The 16477-nt window shown below is 37.5% G+C and overlaps 2 protein-coding genes across 3 annotated transcripts; one reads left to right on the top strand and one right to left on the bottom strand.

Moving 5' to 3' along the window:
* The first annotated feature begins 4489 nt into the window (after nt 1-4489).
* On the top strand, nt 4490-11660 carry nfkbid (nuclear factor of kappa light polypeptide gene enhancer in B-cells inhibitor, delta). Of its 2 annotated transcripts, none has more exons than XM_032518355.1 (12): nt 4490-4612; nt 7362-7498; nt 7586-7616; nt 8068-8258; nt 8360-8541; nt 9015-9120; nt 9253-9399; nt 9490-9541; nt 9690-9847; nt 10211-10327; nt 10449-10613; nt 10721-11660. In XM_032518355.1, exons 1-12 carry the CDS (start codon nt 4597-4599, stop codon nt 10787-10789), a joined length of 1371 nt encoding a protein of 456 aa, XP_032374246.1. In that variant the 5' UTR covers nt 4490-4596; the 3' UTR covers nt 10790-11660. The 2 variants fall into 2 exon arrangements, with proteins under 2 accessions (XP_032374246.1, XP_032374245.1); XM_032518354.1 differs by having other exon boundaries at nt 7583-7616.
* A 356-nt stretch (nt 11661-12016) lies between these two features.
* Nucleotides 12017-15102, bottom strand: fxyd7 (FXYD domain containing ion transport regulator 7). The gene is made up of 5 exons (XM_032518402.1): nt 14859-15102; nt 13968-14003; nt 13749-13823; nt 12917-12957; nt 12017-12829 (listed from the first exon to the last, which is right to left on the bottom strand). Exons 1-5 carry the CDS (start codon nt 14869-14871, stop codon nt 12707-12709), a joined length of 288 nt encoding a protein of 95 aa, XP_032374293.1. The 5' UTR covers nt 14872-15102; the 3' UTR covers nt 12017-12706.
* Between the last annotated feature and the right edge of the window lie 1375 nt (nt 15103-16477).

The raw sequence follows: 16477 nt of genomic DNA, 5'->3' as shown, positions 1-16477 counted from the left end.
GCTGAATTCAGCTTGAACATCCTTTAGGGGATTCGTCTGGTATTTTCTGATTCAACTTTGAAACAACACAATTAACTTTGTGTGGTTCTTTGTTTTCATTTTAGCTCACAGTGCCTTTTTGGATAAGATTACTCTTGACACCTTGTGACAGCAGATGGTGCTGTGAGGCATCTATAAACAGCATGCATCAACAAAAAAAAGAAAGTTTCACACACTTTTGTTCGTCATTACATAATCATGGTCCAATCTCATCTAAAATCAATCAGACTAACTTTGGAAATGTCCAGATGGGGGCACTATAGAAACACAGACTTTTGCACATCTCTGCCAAATTAAATGCTATTAAAAGTAAAACTTTAGATTCCTGTTTGGCATGACACTCTGGGGCCAGTTGTTCAAAATATTTAATCTGGATCAAAATTATTCGGATTTGGAAATCCAATTTTTTGCTACTCAGGATCAGGTAATCTGTCTTACTTTTATGACGGTTTTTCAAAACAACATTGGACTGGATCACCCTGATCCAGATACAAAGTTTTCAAGATTACCAAATCCGGATTACCACTGCTCTAAATAGGACAACATATCACAATGTGGCTACGAGCTACGTACAGAACAGGTAGAAGAGCCAAATGGGGTCACTCTAAGTTTTTACTTTGAGACAAAACACAAAAATAACTCCAACTTCCATTCATAATTTCTTTATGACCCCTCATCTGAGCCACCACAAATTAAAACTAATATACATTAACAAATACATTGTGGACATTTTTGAAAACGTCTTAAAAAAAAAAAAAGTTAAAGTAAAGTAGTAGTAGTAGAATGTTCAGGGTTCTGCTTCATCTAAGGAGGAAAGACCAGAAATTTGTATTAGATTGTTACCTTGAAATTATATACGGTGATGAATGAGATGTATATTATTTTTTGTATTTTTGTTGTTGTTATTTAAATCTGTTTGGGGATTGTTTCAGGTGAGACAAATTTGTATTTTTATTTTATTTTTACTTTACTAAACTTAAGTCAAGTGAAAAATATAAAAAGTATATCACTAATGATACAAATGTATTATTTGACCAATTTAAAGTTTTACTAAATTTTCGTGCTGGAATCCATCTTGAAATCCACCTTGAAATCCTACCCACTGTTGGGTTCAGGATAATCCTGTTTTTTTTTTTATCAAAGTTATCCAAATCATACAAGTTTTGAACAACACAAACTGAAGGTTTGATCCAGATTAAAACTAGGATTGGATTCCGTGATCTAATCTGATTTCAGATTCCTTCTTTCCCTTTTGAACAACCCATTTTCAAGATTTGATCCAATCCGATAACCAAAATCCGTTTAGTTTACCTTTGAACAACTGGCCCCTGAGGCTAATATTGGCCACTAGGAGGCGCTACAAGTACAAAAAGTTCATATCTCGTGAAGGGCTCATTTCCCTTCTTACGAACCCTCAGATAGGACCATAGAGGGCCACTCTTGAGGCCACACCTACTGTACAATGGTGTACTGATTCATCAAAGTGGGCGTGATCTATTGTAACCACATTTGGATTCACTTCTTACAGTATGTGAGTAACTTTAAATTTACAGGGTGGATGTACAATGCCTCATACATCTGACAAACCAAAAATTACATTACACATGTGGACCACTAGGTGGGACTATAATGATGTTAAAAGTGTTTTGGCCTTCACCTCCCACATTACACGTCGCATATTTAAAACCCTACATCCAAGTGTTCCTTGAATCAATCTGAATCGCATGGCATAGGCCACACCCATTTCTTTGAAGAATTTTCTTTGCACAATAGCGAAATGTGAAAAACCTATTTTTTCAAACTCCTCATAGGGTTTTTGCCCGATCTGCCTGAAACTTAGCCCGTAGCATCCTCAGGTGGCCCAATCAAAAGAATTCTGCTTGGTTAAAAATGCACTAATTACAAACAAAGAAATTGTTGAAGCTAGCGACCAAACACGACATGTAGTAAATCTTGGCCAAAAAAAAATGCTAACAACACAAAACTTGGGGGGGCTCTTTAGCAAATTTGGTGAAGTAGGGCCGTTAGGGGACACTATAATCAAGGTAGGCACGTTTTGACCTACACATCAATCAATGTAAATGGAAAATTTGCAAATGCTATTTAATACAGACCTTGGAGCTCAAGCCTAACGATATTTCCTGACATTTACAATCTTAAGGTACCTACTAAAGTTTTTCCTTTTCTAATTCAACCCTACTACACCTTGAAGGGAAATATTGTACTTTTTACTCCACTACATGCATCTTTAGTTACTTTGCAGATTTAGATTACTGCAAAATATAAATCAAATAATTATTATATACTATTTCAAGTTAAGTTACCCAGTAGCAGTGTATAAAGGTGCTGTATGGAATTGTGAAGATTCAGGACTTAACAATCTTCAACTTCTCAGTCCCTCCCCCCATTTCTGCTAAAGCTCAAACTGTCTCCTAAGCCCCTCCCCCCACAAGGGAGAATGAATGCTTGTGCCTGAACAGTGAATGACAAGCAGTTAGACCACCCCCCCCCAAAAAGAAATCACACTACAGGTTGTTGGTGGAGCCAGATTTTTTTTAAATTACCTGTTTATGTAATTCTACTAGATCATAGGGTCTTTTTCTGAAAACGGATGAGAACAGATTATCATTATTTTGGGAAAGTTACAGTTAATTTGCATATTAAGTTTGTACTTTTCTTTAATAACCTACACATTGCATCTTTTTTCCCAATCACAATCTACATTAGTATTAAAGCTTATCATGCTTTGATTCTGGTATCATTTATCATTTTTCAGTAATTGTATGTAAACATATTAGTGTTATATTTACATGGTAAAACAAACCGGGGTCATTTTTAAATAAAAAAATAACGATAATTGAAATAAACCCACAGTCATTCAAACATTGACACTTTTTGATTTATTTGATATTCATGATAAGTAATGAGATTAAGTAATTTGTAGCAAATTCATTGACAAAGATATTAAAAAAATCTGAACGATGAATAATGCATCTGTGAGATTTGACAAAAAGGTGTCTGCAGATACCCCAGTTAGTAGGATGAGGGTCACGTGTCTATGTTTCACCTTTGAAACATAGACTTTCAAACTGAGGACCTGAGGCTGTCAGAACTCGTCAACGTTTCAAGATTTTCATTACAGAAAATAAAAAAGTCTCAGAACACATTATTTCACCCTTTCACATGGTATAATAGTTTATCTAATTTCTTATCTGGTTAATCATCTTTCTTCCAGTTACCCTTTTAATTTCTTAGTCTTGGCTGCATTTACTTAACATTTGGATAAGTTGTTATTTCAGTTAGTTTTTTTTTATTCTATGTTTTTTTCCACTATATTTCTAAACATGTTGTTTGGAAATTATTTATGGAGCAGATAGACATTGAAATGTTTAGTCATTTGGTTAAAAAAGAGTCATCACTGTGTTCCAATATGATGTCTGGATGTTGGTGTTTTTTAGGTGACACAGAGCTTCCTGTGGGTCTGTGTCTGTACAGGGTACCAATTTAAATTAGATTTCACTAAACACACAAACTTCAAGCCAAACAAACAAAACAGTAGCTATCAACTATCAAAATTCAAAACACAGGAGTGGAAACTGCTCTTCATCTCATATTGATTGACAGGTTCATTCATATACAAGTTATGTATGTTTTCTGAAGCTGAACATATTTAGTTTAATTTAGAACATTTGTGTTAATAAAGGAGTAAATTATATATTCACTCATGATTAATAAGCTAAGTTAATAAACATGAAATTAAGAAGTTTTCATTGGAAATATGTACTGTATATTCCTTTTGGGGCAAGAAAAGGAATCCTGATTGAATAGAATTATGGATTTACTGATTTTGAGGCACTCTACATGATCTCTTCTAGTGCTTATTACTTAGAGGCAAATTGATTTTTTTCTCTCCACTACATTAACTTGACAGCTAAAGTTGGTTATTTTAACTAACTTTTTAGATTATTTATGAACCTAAACATGAGATTATCTTATAAAGTATGACACATTATTGGTAGTAGATAACACCAAACAGATACCTCAATTGTGAAAATGTGTTATTGCCGGAACCAGTTCTAACATTAAAATGTTACTTACACCTAATGCATCAACCTAACAATCAACAAAAAATGTGAAGAAAAAAGTTTTTATTTTAAATTTTGACCCTGAAAAAAAATACATCAGGGAAGACATCACAAGGGTTAAAAAAAAGTATTTCCACATAATAATTCCTACTTTAAATTAAACAATGTAAAAGTTGATTCCACCATTGTCCCTAATCTTATTGTACCTTTGTGTTTATTGTACTTAATATCACTTCATATGTCATTATCTACACTTCAGCATGATACTGAGTGTGTGGCTTCCCCTGTAGAGGGCGTGGAGCAGCTGGGGGCGGTGATGGGGAACAACATGCTCTGTGTGCAAGCAGACAGCAATAAGACAAGGCAGTCACACTTCATCACAGAACATAACAGATCACTCCACCCCGTTTTGAACAGACTGGTGACCGAGAGGACGACCTGTTGAAGATTTCAAAGCAACACCGTTTCTGACATGCACTTTGATAAATGTGAGTAAGTGTAAGCTTTTCATTTTGTTGTTTAAATATGGGCATAATACAAGTTTTATCACTGGTGTTTTTTTTGTTTTGTTTTTAATTTTTGAGTGTAGCTTTATTGTTTAATGGTTTGACAGTGATGGTGACAACTATTCCTTTTAACTTACTGCATTTCTGGACAACATACTTGTTTTCAACATTTACACCATTGTGTTATTGTGTTAGTGGCAGCATTATAATGAAAACTCATTCAAACTTTGATTGTATTTATGAGCCTACAACATTACACACATATCCCTCCACCACAAACACATTTGACAGATTTTGTTTTGACTTTTTTGGGAAGTTTGGATCCTAAATCTGACTGAAATAAGCCGCTGTAAACTGTGATTGTGTTTTAAAGTGGGACTGTCTTTCCAGCCAATAGGGCAGTATGTATTTTAGATTAAATACCTCTCTACTGATGACAGTTGGGTGACACCATCAACCTTTCTCTTGTTTTTGTTGAATGACAGCATTCATTCTGGTGAATCCAAGAGTTAGGACATCATTTGGGGAAACCCTGACGCACCCCCACCCCTGCTCAATCGTTTTCATTTCCCCTTTTTGTTTAATGCCAGACAAGCAAACTGTGTGACGTGACAACTTAACTTTCTTTGTTTGTGCCCTGGTTGACACAGGCTTGAGTGAGTAAATATTTTGTCGTGCTCGCTGGGTTCTGTTAAACCACAAAATGAGGAAATTGGCTCTGCTCTGCACTGCTTCTTTCTTTTTGTACAGAGCGGGCCAAATAAGAAAGGTCTTTGGAATCCCCAACCTCCCACGCACATGACTCAATGTCCAGGGGTTTCCACAAGTCCTATTTGAATATAGCACAGAGTAGCCCAAAGTAGTGTGTGTGTGTGTGTGTGTGTGTGTGTGTGTGTGTGTGTGTGTGTGTGTGTGTGTGTGTGTGTGTGTTCATGCTATGCCGTCTACTTTTATTAGGCTTATGCTATGTTTATTATTGAGGTCACAGTGGGTGTTGTTGTTATACTGGAGTGCATTATATTGAAAGGTGTTTCTACTGTTACGCCACTGTGGACAAAATAGTAGGAACACCTCTCAATAAAGTGCACTCTACTGCAAACCACAACGACATAAACATGTACCTAAAGATACACTTCTCCAATAGTGTCAATCATGACAGTACCATTGTTACCTTTGTAAAGGCAGAAGCTGTTGTATTAGATTACATTAGATTGTACAGTGTACCTAATGCAGAGGCTGCTGAGTGTAGATTGTGTAGTTGCAACGTTACATCATCTGTAAAAAAACAAAAAAAAAACAAAGTCAAAGGTGGCCTTTTATTGTAAAGATCAAATGAGTCAAGATTGAGTAACCTATAGTGAAACCTTCTGAACCTGAAAATGAAATGTACTGACTGATGTCATGTGTTCTGATAAAGTGACCTTTAATGTGGTGGGGGCAGGCAGGTCACACACAGCGCATTATTGTTCAGGACAGGTTTGATTTTGAAAAAGAGTAAAGACACGATTAATGATTACAGTCAGAACCCCATGAACACAAATTTCTCTCTCACTGGTGGAATTTGCATATTTTGTTTATGGAAGTACACCCTCTTTGTATTTGCTCTGGGGAACAGAGCTGTCTTGTCCCTGTGTGGCACGTCACAGCAGTCAACATTCACATGCTTAAAATAAAAAAGAGCATGTCTCTGTTCTTCTTCTGCTCTGCCTCCTAGACATGTTGGTACAATAGAAAGCACAAGGCGACTACACGTGTTGAGGTGACGTGCCTGTGACATACCAAAGACAGGAAGATGTGGTTTGCCTTTCTGTTAGCGTAACGGAGCGAGACAGGAAGATGTCATAGAAAATGAGGCAGTGGCAATCCCATGCTAAAGATTTTCTGATTAATCTGGTTTTGCACGTCCGCACAATCTGTGTTCCTAATGGAGGAGGTTTCTGAAAGCTTTATCTTTGTACTCCGGTTCCACACACAGGGTGGAAATATCAATTTATCTTTCACGTGTGGGGTGCAGTTTTTGAGGAAACAACCTGTGTGTCAGCTGGAAACATCAGAATTCTGTTTTGTAATATTTTTTTCCTATTTTTCACCTATTTAATGGAAATGATACTTATTTTATCAGCAGGGGAAAAACATATTCATAGTATGATGGATTTGATGTTTATAAAAAAAAGCCACCAGGGAGAAAGTGAGCAGGCAGATTCATCCACATGTTATTCTCTCACTCTAAGAATTCATTCAGCTCTTTTTAAAACTACTTAAAAATTTAAATTACTTAAAATCAAAACTTTCACTGCTTTCATAAAGAAAAGCCCTTCTTTATGAGATGTAAAGTAAAATGTTAATATACTCCAGTGAGACTAACACTAACACTTTACATTACCATCTATTCTGCTTACATAGTTTGTGATTCTTAACTACAAAGAGTGCGAGAGATCTAACAATGTGATAATTTGCAGCTTTTGTTTTAAATAATTGTAAATACGTTTTGGGTTTTTGAGTGTTGTATGGAAAAAGAAAGACATTTCAAGAATCTTTCAGAATCTTGTGAATCTTTTATCATTTTTTTCTGACATTACATAGACCACAGACTTAGTCAATAATTAAAAAAAGAAATCACCAAATACATGTATAATGGAAAAAGTTATTAGCTGCAGCCCTAACTGTTTCTGATCTTCAATATCCATCACACGAAAACAAAATATATGACCAAATAGTTATTCTTTTTCAGCGCCAAAAGAGAAGCAGTGTTGCACTCTGCCCACAGTGAAGAAACTCTTGGAGCAGAAGCGAAGGCGTGAGACGTCATCTGTGACACCCTCCTGCTCTACGGCCAGCACAAGTCCTGCTCCTCCAACTACTGTTACAGTAAGGCTGCAGACATCAGCATCTCACTAAATATAATATCACAAATGTTATTGTTTGTGATTTATATTCTTTTCTTTCTCCCAGCAGTTGTCTTCAGCAGAACCATTCACCTGTACAGGTAAGAGCAGGACAACTTCTGCACAACGCTTCAAAGGAATAAGTCTGGTGACATACAGCCTGATATAGCTTACCGTGGCGCCCCATTGTTTCCCATACTCTATCCTTCTGCTGTAAATACTTGCTAGTGCACCACATCCATGGCAGAAAACAGTTTCCAAAAATGCAGTATTAACTCCTTAAAAAAAGTAAATTTGTGTTTATGAACTGTTTTTATTATTGGAATTTATGTCTATGTCTTGGGGCAGAGTGCCACAGACAGGGTAGGAAACACATTGTTGGTTTTGGTCTTTTCATGGGATTTGTTGACAATAACAAAAATGTAAAGCATCACCAGACTTGTCCTTCTAATTGTTTCATTATATTGAGCATAATGAGAGTATAGAGTACAAAGAGTATAAGTGTGTGTGTGTATATACTGTATATTACTGACTGAGTCCTCTCCATTCTAGGCGCATCAAGCAGCTACTCAGACATGGCAGTGAGCTATGAGCAGTGGACCCCAGCACCAGAGTCTACGCTCAATTACTACCCCAGCCATCCAGGACCCGGCTATGCTGCCTCCTACAACCTCCCAATGACATCTGAATATGGCACACAACAGCAGGTCCCAGGGTTTGGAGATACAATGCCTCAGACATATGTAAGACAAATCCCTTCGTTGTGCATGTTCAATGGACATGTTGTATGTATATCATACCTTTATGATGGTTTGACCTTTATGACCTGGATTCTTCGGAGCAGGACTGCCCAATGACAGTCACAGATCCCAGCATGGTTTCGTCTTGGTCACTTCTGGGTCCCAGTCAGACGACACAGCTGAGTTTTGGTTCGTCAATGGATGCCACCAAGCTGGAAGAGGCCAGGATGCTGCTCAGCGGGATGGACTACAGCAGAGCCATTGGGCAAGATGAAGATGGAGACACGTGAGTTCCTATGAGTGAATGCATGCGCGTGATTATGTGATTTATATGCGTTTTAGTATATCTTTCAGCAAGGTCCAAGAAAAAGAATACAAATACAAGAATAAAAAGAGTGCATGATTACAATGAGCATGCTTGCACGCACACACACACACACACACACACACACACACACACACAACCATCTTGTGTGAATGTGCATATGTAAGTATACGATTTATTTACTTCCATAGGAGTTTCGTTTTCAGTCACAAGCTAAAAGTGAGAACTACGTGTGCAGTTTGGTAATCCTAGAAAGATGTAAATGAGTCAGCTGATCATGCTTGATGATTAGAAACGCAGATACAATTAATTTAATATTGAATTAATACATAATTTAAATGTGAAAAGGGAATAGTGTAAAATCGATTGTGAGGATTATCACAATTCTCCAGCCTAATTTAAATCAAAATCATTCTGTGCTCTTGTTCGGTCAGAATCCTGCACATCTACACTGCGAAGGGGCTCAGGGAGTGTGCCTTTGCTGCTGCAGAGAGGCTGAGGGAAATGGGCGGGCTTGATGCCAAAGAACACAAGGGAAAGGTATGACCCAAAAAATCTTCCAAAGTATGCAAAAACTCTTTTTGGCACAAGTTTTTTTTCATCACAAACGTTAGCACAAGATCATAATTTCTCAAAATAAAGTTGTATAATAAATTAAATGTGCTTGTGCAGACTGCTTTACTGGTGGCGGTGACAGCAAACCAGCCAGAGATTGTGCAAGATCTGCTGTCCTTCGGAGCGGACATCAATGCATGTGATGTTAAAGGGCAAACTGCTCTTCATCTGGCTGCCCACTATGGTTTACCTGGGGTTCTGCAGGTAAAGCAGCAGTAGTACTGAAGTACTTTGGCATCACTATCACTATACAATGAGATGACCATAACAATGATTCATCTTCCTTTTTTGCAGGCAATTCTGTCCAGCAGGCCGGCTGTCAACTTGGAGGCACGCAATTTTGAGGGTAACTTAATGTCATTACAAATTATAAATTGACAGGGAAGTTGTGGTAACCTAGCCATACAGCATATTATAATTAGGACTGATTATGCCTAAGTACCAATATTTACATTGTTGGAGACTTAATTCAAATGTCTTCTTTTTTGCCTCAGGTATGACTCCTCTGCACTGTGCAGCCATTTCTCACAGTGATTCCATGAAGGCGTTGTCTAGCAGTGGGCTGGCAGATGTTGGTCTTCAGACCAAGGCGGCTGAGAAGCTTTCCTGTGTGCAGATGCTTCTCAGCGCAAGGGCTTCCCTGTTCAGCCAGGTACAGTACAGCTCTCCCTTTTTAGAATGTCATGTGAGCTGCTTTGCTCGTAATGAGCATAGATCAATGTACTGTATGTGTCACAATGGGTGCACAACAGATTAAATGAATAGACAGATTAGTATCCGGTAGGTTGCAATTAGGTACAGTCCAACATGTTAAACCCTGACCTTTCAGTCACAATATACAGTTCATAGTGGAAGTGCCCAAGTTTTATCAAACCATGATGATGTCATAGTACTCGCAATTCCCCCCTCACTCTCTCTATTGTTTTCTCTTCCTTGTTTGATGGTTAAATGTCTCAGTCTGACTTGTGGTTTCATTATGATATGTGTTACATCACGTTCAATTTTCTAATTCCAGGAAATCAAAAGTAACAAGACTGTGTTGCACTTGGCAGTAAAGGAGGGGAACATTGATCTGGTGACTTATCTGCTGAGGATTCCCCTGCCGAACATGAAAGACTTTGTTAACTTGAAAGTGAGTTGTACACTGACACGAAATTCCAAATGGATTAGAAATATGCATGTGTCTGGACGTTTGTGTGCATATACAAATACATGCTGTTTACATACCTTACTACTTTCTCTTTTTGCCATAGGCACATGGTCATACAGCCTTACACATGGCAGCTGGTCTCCATGGTAACCCCCACCAGGAGGAGATCCTGCAGCTGCTGCTGCGCAGAGGAGCTGATCCCAGTATCCGCAACCTGGAGAACGACCAGCCAGCGCACCTGCTGCAGAGCGGCCTCCAGGGAGAGCAGGTGAGCTGCCCATCATTTGTATGCATCTGTATGCTGTTTAGTTGTGCTGTTTCCGTTTTTTATCGAGGGTGATTCATTATTATCTTAATTTATGTTTCAATTTCTAGCTCAAGCTCATGCTGAAGAAACGAAGTGCTTCCTCTCGCCGACGTATCGTGTCCTTGCAGGACCAATAATGATTAGAAAATCCCCACCTGTAATCCCCATTTGGAGGGAATGAGTCTATAAGATGTTGCCTCTGTTAGAAGGGGACTTACAGTTCTTTGTTATATTGCTTTGGGGGTCTCTGGCCTATATTTTGTTAACAAACTACTTTGGCAAATTAATCTCCAGCTATAATTCACATTGGATTAGACAAATGATGCTTTAATGCATAAAGCTTAAATTACCTGTGATTTAGTGTCAGTGTAAAAACATGCTTTATTTATTTTTCTACGCACAGGGTGAAGTATTTATGTGTAGGTAAAGCATTTCATTCCAAAATGTAATATCCACCTTTTTTCATAAAATCCTCACGTTTAAAAAATTGGACAAATTTAATTTATGTATTTATTTTTTGTTAACAGGATATTTTACATTTTGAAATGAAATCCTCTAAACATAAATAAAGAGTATTAGTTTCATTTTCCTAATAATAGGCTACACTCCCAGTTTAATGTTGATTTCTATGAAATCGTTTGAATGACTTTGAGGACAGTGTCCCTGAAACCCCAGTGACTCTCTTGTCAAAACCCCCCATCATGATAAGTTATCATGTTGATACACAGAGATGGGTTTGATTTTAGTCAGCATGTGTGCTTTTGTTAAGAGTGCGTGTGTAAAATTCAGCTCACATAATTTAACTTTCTTTCTGTATGCTTGTAACATCAAGTACAATTTTTCTTTGTCGAAAAAGAAACTCAACGTTGTAAAACTATCATGTATTTGAAACTGATTGTGACAAAGAATGTTATTATCACAGAGACATTACATAAGTGTGGTGACAAATTGTCTGACTAACTGTACATTTGAGTCATGAGTCATGAATAAAAGTACAATAACACAGTATTTAAAGTTCCATCTAAATCTTTTGATGTTCAGGGCATATTTGAACAGTCCCACTTACATTTGGTTACAGAAATTAGCAGGATGGAAAATACATTGTCCCACTAGAAAGGGATGTGTCATGAGGATTTTATTTTTCAAGCCTTATTTACAAAGAGGTTTACTACCACGACCTTAGTCACAGGTCAAATGAGGTTGCGTTTGAGTGTAATTTAAGTGATGAAAAAAGATTTGAGCTGTAACTCGCTTGTGTGTCACCTCTGTAAATTTCTGTAAAGCAAAAAGGAAAGATCAATCTTATGTGTAAACACCACATTGGATAATTTCAAGCAACAAGATTATTAAAAACACTGATAAAATCATGTTGATTAGACCTTTATTTGAAACAGTGGTCTCAATGTTCAGCTTTACAGGTAGCAACATCATTTGTAATACCTTTGCATTATGTTTAAACACAAAATAACTGATGAATAGTAAAACAAATACATATTTCATTCATTTGAATATTTTCAAAGCATTTTCAAAATAAAATACATTAAGCTACTGAATATTTTTATCGAGATACCAGCTATTTCCTTTTGGCATGTTATATTTGGCCTATTCTGTTTTTGTTTTTTTTTCATTATTCTGCCATGCTAAACGAGTAGATATCAACAGAAATACAGAAAAATAAAGGCAAAAGACAATTGTTACGATTGATCAACGCATGCTATTCTTTGTTTCGAGCTGCAGATTTTGTACATAAATATTCAATCATGCTCTTAAGTTAATTGTTTTACAGGAGTAACATGTCAGGAAGAGATACAACACGTGTTGCATTTCTTTGATTAAAAGTACCATATCAAATCTCCTGGTTGGGAGTATTTGTTTTTCTTTGTTTGTTTTTTTAAATTTTAACCCTCACAAAATTCTGAGCAATCTGTAGATAGATATTTCCCCCCCCCCCCTTATTTTGAGACGTTCTACAGAATACATTGTAAACTTAAAGAAACCAGGTAAGGATGCATTGGAAAACCCTGTTTATTGCTCATCCAGCTGGCAGAAGTATATTAGCCATAACAGGGATTGCTATACAACTGGTGTGTCTGGGTATGTATTTGCTGCCGTGGCTCCTGTATCGCCTTCCTCCCTTTCGAGTGTATAAAGTGTTTTCTATACAGTTTGAGGAGGCACTGCAAAAGAAAATAAAACAAATCAGAGAGAATTGCAGAGAGAAAGTCAACATCACGCAAGGACCCTGAACAGTAAAGTGAACTAACCCTCTGTCTTTGGTGGAATTTGGCTTCCAGATGAGCTGGAACTGCAAACAGAAATTAGGTAATTAGTAGACATTTGTGGTTTTTTTTTTTAATTCAACAAGATTACGGATTACGAAATATAATTAGAAAACTGTGGCCACAACTTCAACTTGGAGTAGACTGATCAAGGTGTACACATTGTCAGAGTTACATGGTCCAAAAAATAGTTGAAGCCACAGGGTTCTGAGGTAACAGATGTGGAGACTTATGCAGATTTTTGTCCAGTTCAACCAGCAGCTCTAGTCTATCTTCTCCTCTTGCCATACAAGCGGCATGCGGTCAGATCATATCAGATCAATATTTCAATAAACTGCCCACTCACTACCAATACATGAGGAGTGGGATGCATACATTTTGAAAGCAAGCACTGAGATAAAGAGAACATCAAAGCACTACCACAAGTGATTTAACACACTAGGTCTGTGTAAAACTTTTCATGTGTTTTGGGTTGAGTATGCAGAACAGGGAAGGTTTTTTTTTTTTAAGAGAACAGGCATCCAGGGCAGGGAGAGGAAAAGCTGTGGGAAACTCAGTTTTAGTCAAAGTCAAATACTGGAAAATATGTGTTTTCCACAGTGGTCGGGTATCCCCTTCAAGTCAAATTCATACAGCATGCACAGGCGAATCATCTACTAAACCTTGCACAATTCTTACTTGGATGAGGATTTTACACATTTTGTGAATTTTTTACCTGTTTGAGGAATGACAGATTAGTTACAAAGGCAAATGTGCTTATGTATGTGTGATTAAGCCTTATTATTTAGGTAATATGTGAGAAAAAGTCTAAACTTACTGAGGGCTATTAAAATGCCGGAGAAAAACATGACTACAGCTAGGACAACCCCCGTGGTCCGCAATGTCTCATAATCTACAAGGGACAAAACAATATGGGACTTAACCAAAGACAACTATTGGAGTTTATGATGAACTTGGAACACACTGTAGTAAAACATTTGATATGTGTAACATGGTGCTTTTGATTTTTGAAAGTAGTAGACGGTGCAAATCTTACCATAATCAAAGTCACTTCGGTCTGTAAACATTGTTTCTGCAAAGAAAACGTTGAGTTGGTTAGAGAGAACAGAATATAGTGTTGAGTACAGCACCAGTCACAGCAATATGTTTTAATAAAGGTGTGTTTGTGTTCAATCCAGCATTATGGAGAGCAAGGTTTGCAGCTCTACAGATCTGCAGGCTTGGCTCCACAACTCCTCAGAGAGACGCTCAATGCAGCATCTTTACTCAGCAGAAAAAAATGCACCATGCAAAAAGTGGGTTACAAGCCAGCAGCAGGCTACAGTTTCATCACAGCAGCAGAGAAAAAAAGAGAGGTTGAATGGTAAAATGTGTCTGAAAGGTGAATGTGGAGACTAAAAGTAACTTGCCATGACTGCTGTTTAATGTTGAATGCAAGGATTTCTGTTCTTATCCAACACATTGATATACCTTGCAAAAATAAGGTTACAGCATGTGCCAAATTGACTTGCATGTTGCTGAATCCTCCCTCCCAAGTGGCTGAGGTGGCAGTTTGTATTTATTTCCACCATTTTCTCTCTGCCATAAAGACTGCCCAGTTGAAGAAAAACAAGTGCTAAACATCTTTAGTACTGTTTATTTGTTTATCCCAGTAGGGGATTCACTGAAAAACTCCCTTTGTTAAACACTGATCATTGCGTCAGTAAATTGGCTCTTGGCACTGTAGCAGCAATTCAGCAGGCTAATCAACTACATAAAAATAGATATAATTAAACTATTCATTACATTTATTCAAATCAAAAAATGATCACATGTAATAACCTAAGAAGTCAGTCATTCTCAAATCATACATTTTGTAAAGCTTCAACGTGTCATGTATGTTACACCCTTATAAATCCCATAAAAGAAAAATAGAAAAAAATCAAACCTGTGGTGGCCATGGCTGTGCTGTAGAGATGTAGAAGAGCTCCGTCTCCCAGGTATGTAGCAGGTTGCTGGGTTGCAGTTTAACGTTGGATATGAACCGAGATAACTGGACAGGACAGCATGCAGAACTGCTTCAGAATCCTCTCTGTAAACTCAGCAGGGGACCTCTGGTGGCCACAGTGAAACATTGCATTGATTGTGGTAGGGTACTCCCAATAGGTTGACTAATGTGCTAGGATGGGGACTACACAGCCCCAAATTAAAGTAAATAGTAGGGTAAACAGATAAATACATCTGAGACATTAAAACTATCTTCAATCTACTGAGTACCTTACAATATGTGCGAGTGTCTGTGGGATGGGGGTGAGGTGGGGGGGGTTACCACATGTTTGATAAATTAAGATATTTTGGAATGTTGCTATAACCGGTCTGTGATTGTGGCTTTGGTTTATAATTCTATATAGCCTACAGAGACAGTTCTAGCATGCACCACTTTCTGTCCCATGTGTTTTCTTTTGTGCAGTGCAGTCAGCCCGTTGCTGCAACAGCAGGGAGAAAAAAACCTGCACATGCAGCTTTTACATTCACAGAGGCTGCCAGGCTCACTACGGTTGGAATTTGGCAAATAAACCAGTAATGAACACAGAGATAGGTAAAATTAAGGAGATTTTATTTTTTTAAACGCAGCCTTCTCCAAGTGCTGCACAATGCAGCACATAAATCATTCACACTCTCCCTGCAGGGAGTTACTACTGCATGTGTAACTGAAATGTCTGCAGCGTCAGCAGAAGCAGGAGTGCAGTATAATAGAGGGCTGCTCGCTGGTCTTCTTCTAATGGCAGAGAAAATGAAAAGACGCATAAAAGAGGAAGGAACTTTTTCAGACATTTTCTTTATTTTGCATCAGTCTAAAAGTCATAAAAATACAAATGAGAATCACACTATTATCGCCATATCAAGTTGTCACATAATCTAGTAATGGTAATTGATGATAAAAACATTTAAAAAGAAAAAGAAGGAGCACAGTAACATTATGAAATTGAATGAAGCTTTAGGTGTTCATGGAAAGATTGTCCTCAGCTGTGATAAAGGTATTTGCTGCCACCACATGGTAAGACAGTAGCACTGTGGGAAAAAAAGAGGAAGAGGATAAGTTTGATTTGTTCTGGGGGAATTTTTTTTTTAGCTTCCTTTTGTAGAAAATTGACTCACGGATGTTTATGAGAAACTTACCAGATCTCCACTGCTCTTTGCCTCTGCATCTACCAAGTTGAGGAAAGAGTTTGATATATAAAATGGAAAATGACAATACATCTACTTGATAGTTATTTAACATTCCCTCATTATTATAGAAGAAAGAAAAACATTTACCCCTGGAAACCGACTCCACATCAGGACCCCTGGACCTGAGGAACATCAGCAGTTAGATCTATTTTAAAGAAAACTAAATTCTTTAGAGTTCTTGCTTGATTAAACTAACTTCACTTACCTTTTACTTGTCACTCTTAGAACAGGTACATTTCCGGGCTGTTAGGGGGAAAAGAAAAGAAAAAAATGATATGTGTCTAAAACTGCGACAAAAGGAACATGAGACATTACAAAAAGAATGTAACCCCCCCC

The sequence above is a fragment of the Etheostoma spectabile genome, chromosome 6 (genome assembly GCF_008692095.1).
Source record: "Etheostoma spectabile isolate EspeVRDwgs_2016 chromosome 6, UIUC_Espe_1.0, whole genome shotgun sequence".
NCBI classification, from domain to species: Eukaryota; Metazoa; Chordata; class Actinopteri; order Perciformes; family Percidae; genus Etheostoma; species Etheostoma spectabile.
This window is presented reverse-complemented; position numbering and strand designations above follow the sequence as displayed.

Bases quoted from the DNA above. Each gene is read 5' to 3' on its own strand.
- fxyd7 (XM_032518402.1), bottom strand. The intron at 13,824-13,967 runs GTAAGATTTGCA...TGTCCCTTGTAG, and splicing joins CCGAAGTGACTTTGATTATG to ATTATGAGACATTGCGGACC. The intron at 12,830-12,916 runs GTTAGTTCACTT...TTTCTTTTGCAG, and splicing joins AATTCCACCAAAGACAGAGG to TGCCTCCTCAAACTGTATAG.
- nfkbid (XM_032518354.1), top strand. The intron at 7,499-7,582 runs GTAAGGCTGCAG...TCTTTCTCCCAG, and splicing joins CTCCTCCAACTACTGTTACA to CAGTTGTCTTCAGCAGAACC. The intron at 10,614-10,720 runs GTGAGCTGCCCA...TTCAATTTCTAG, and splicing joins GCGGCCTCCAGGGAGAGCAG to CTCAAGCTCATGCTGAAGAA.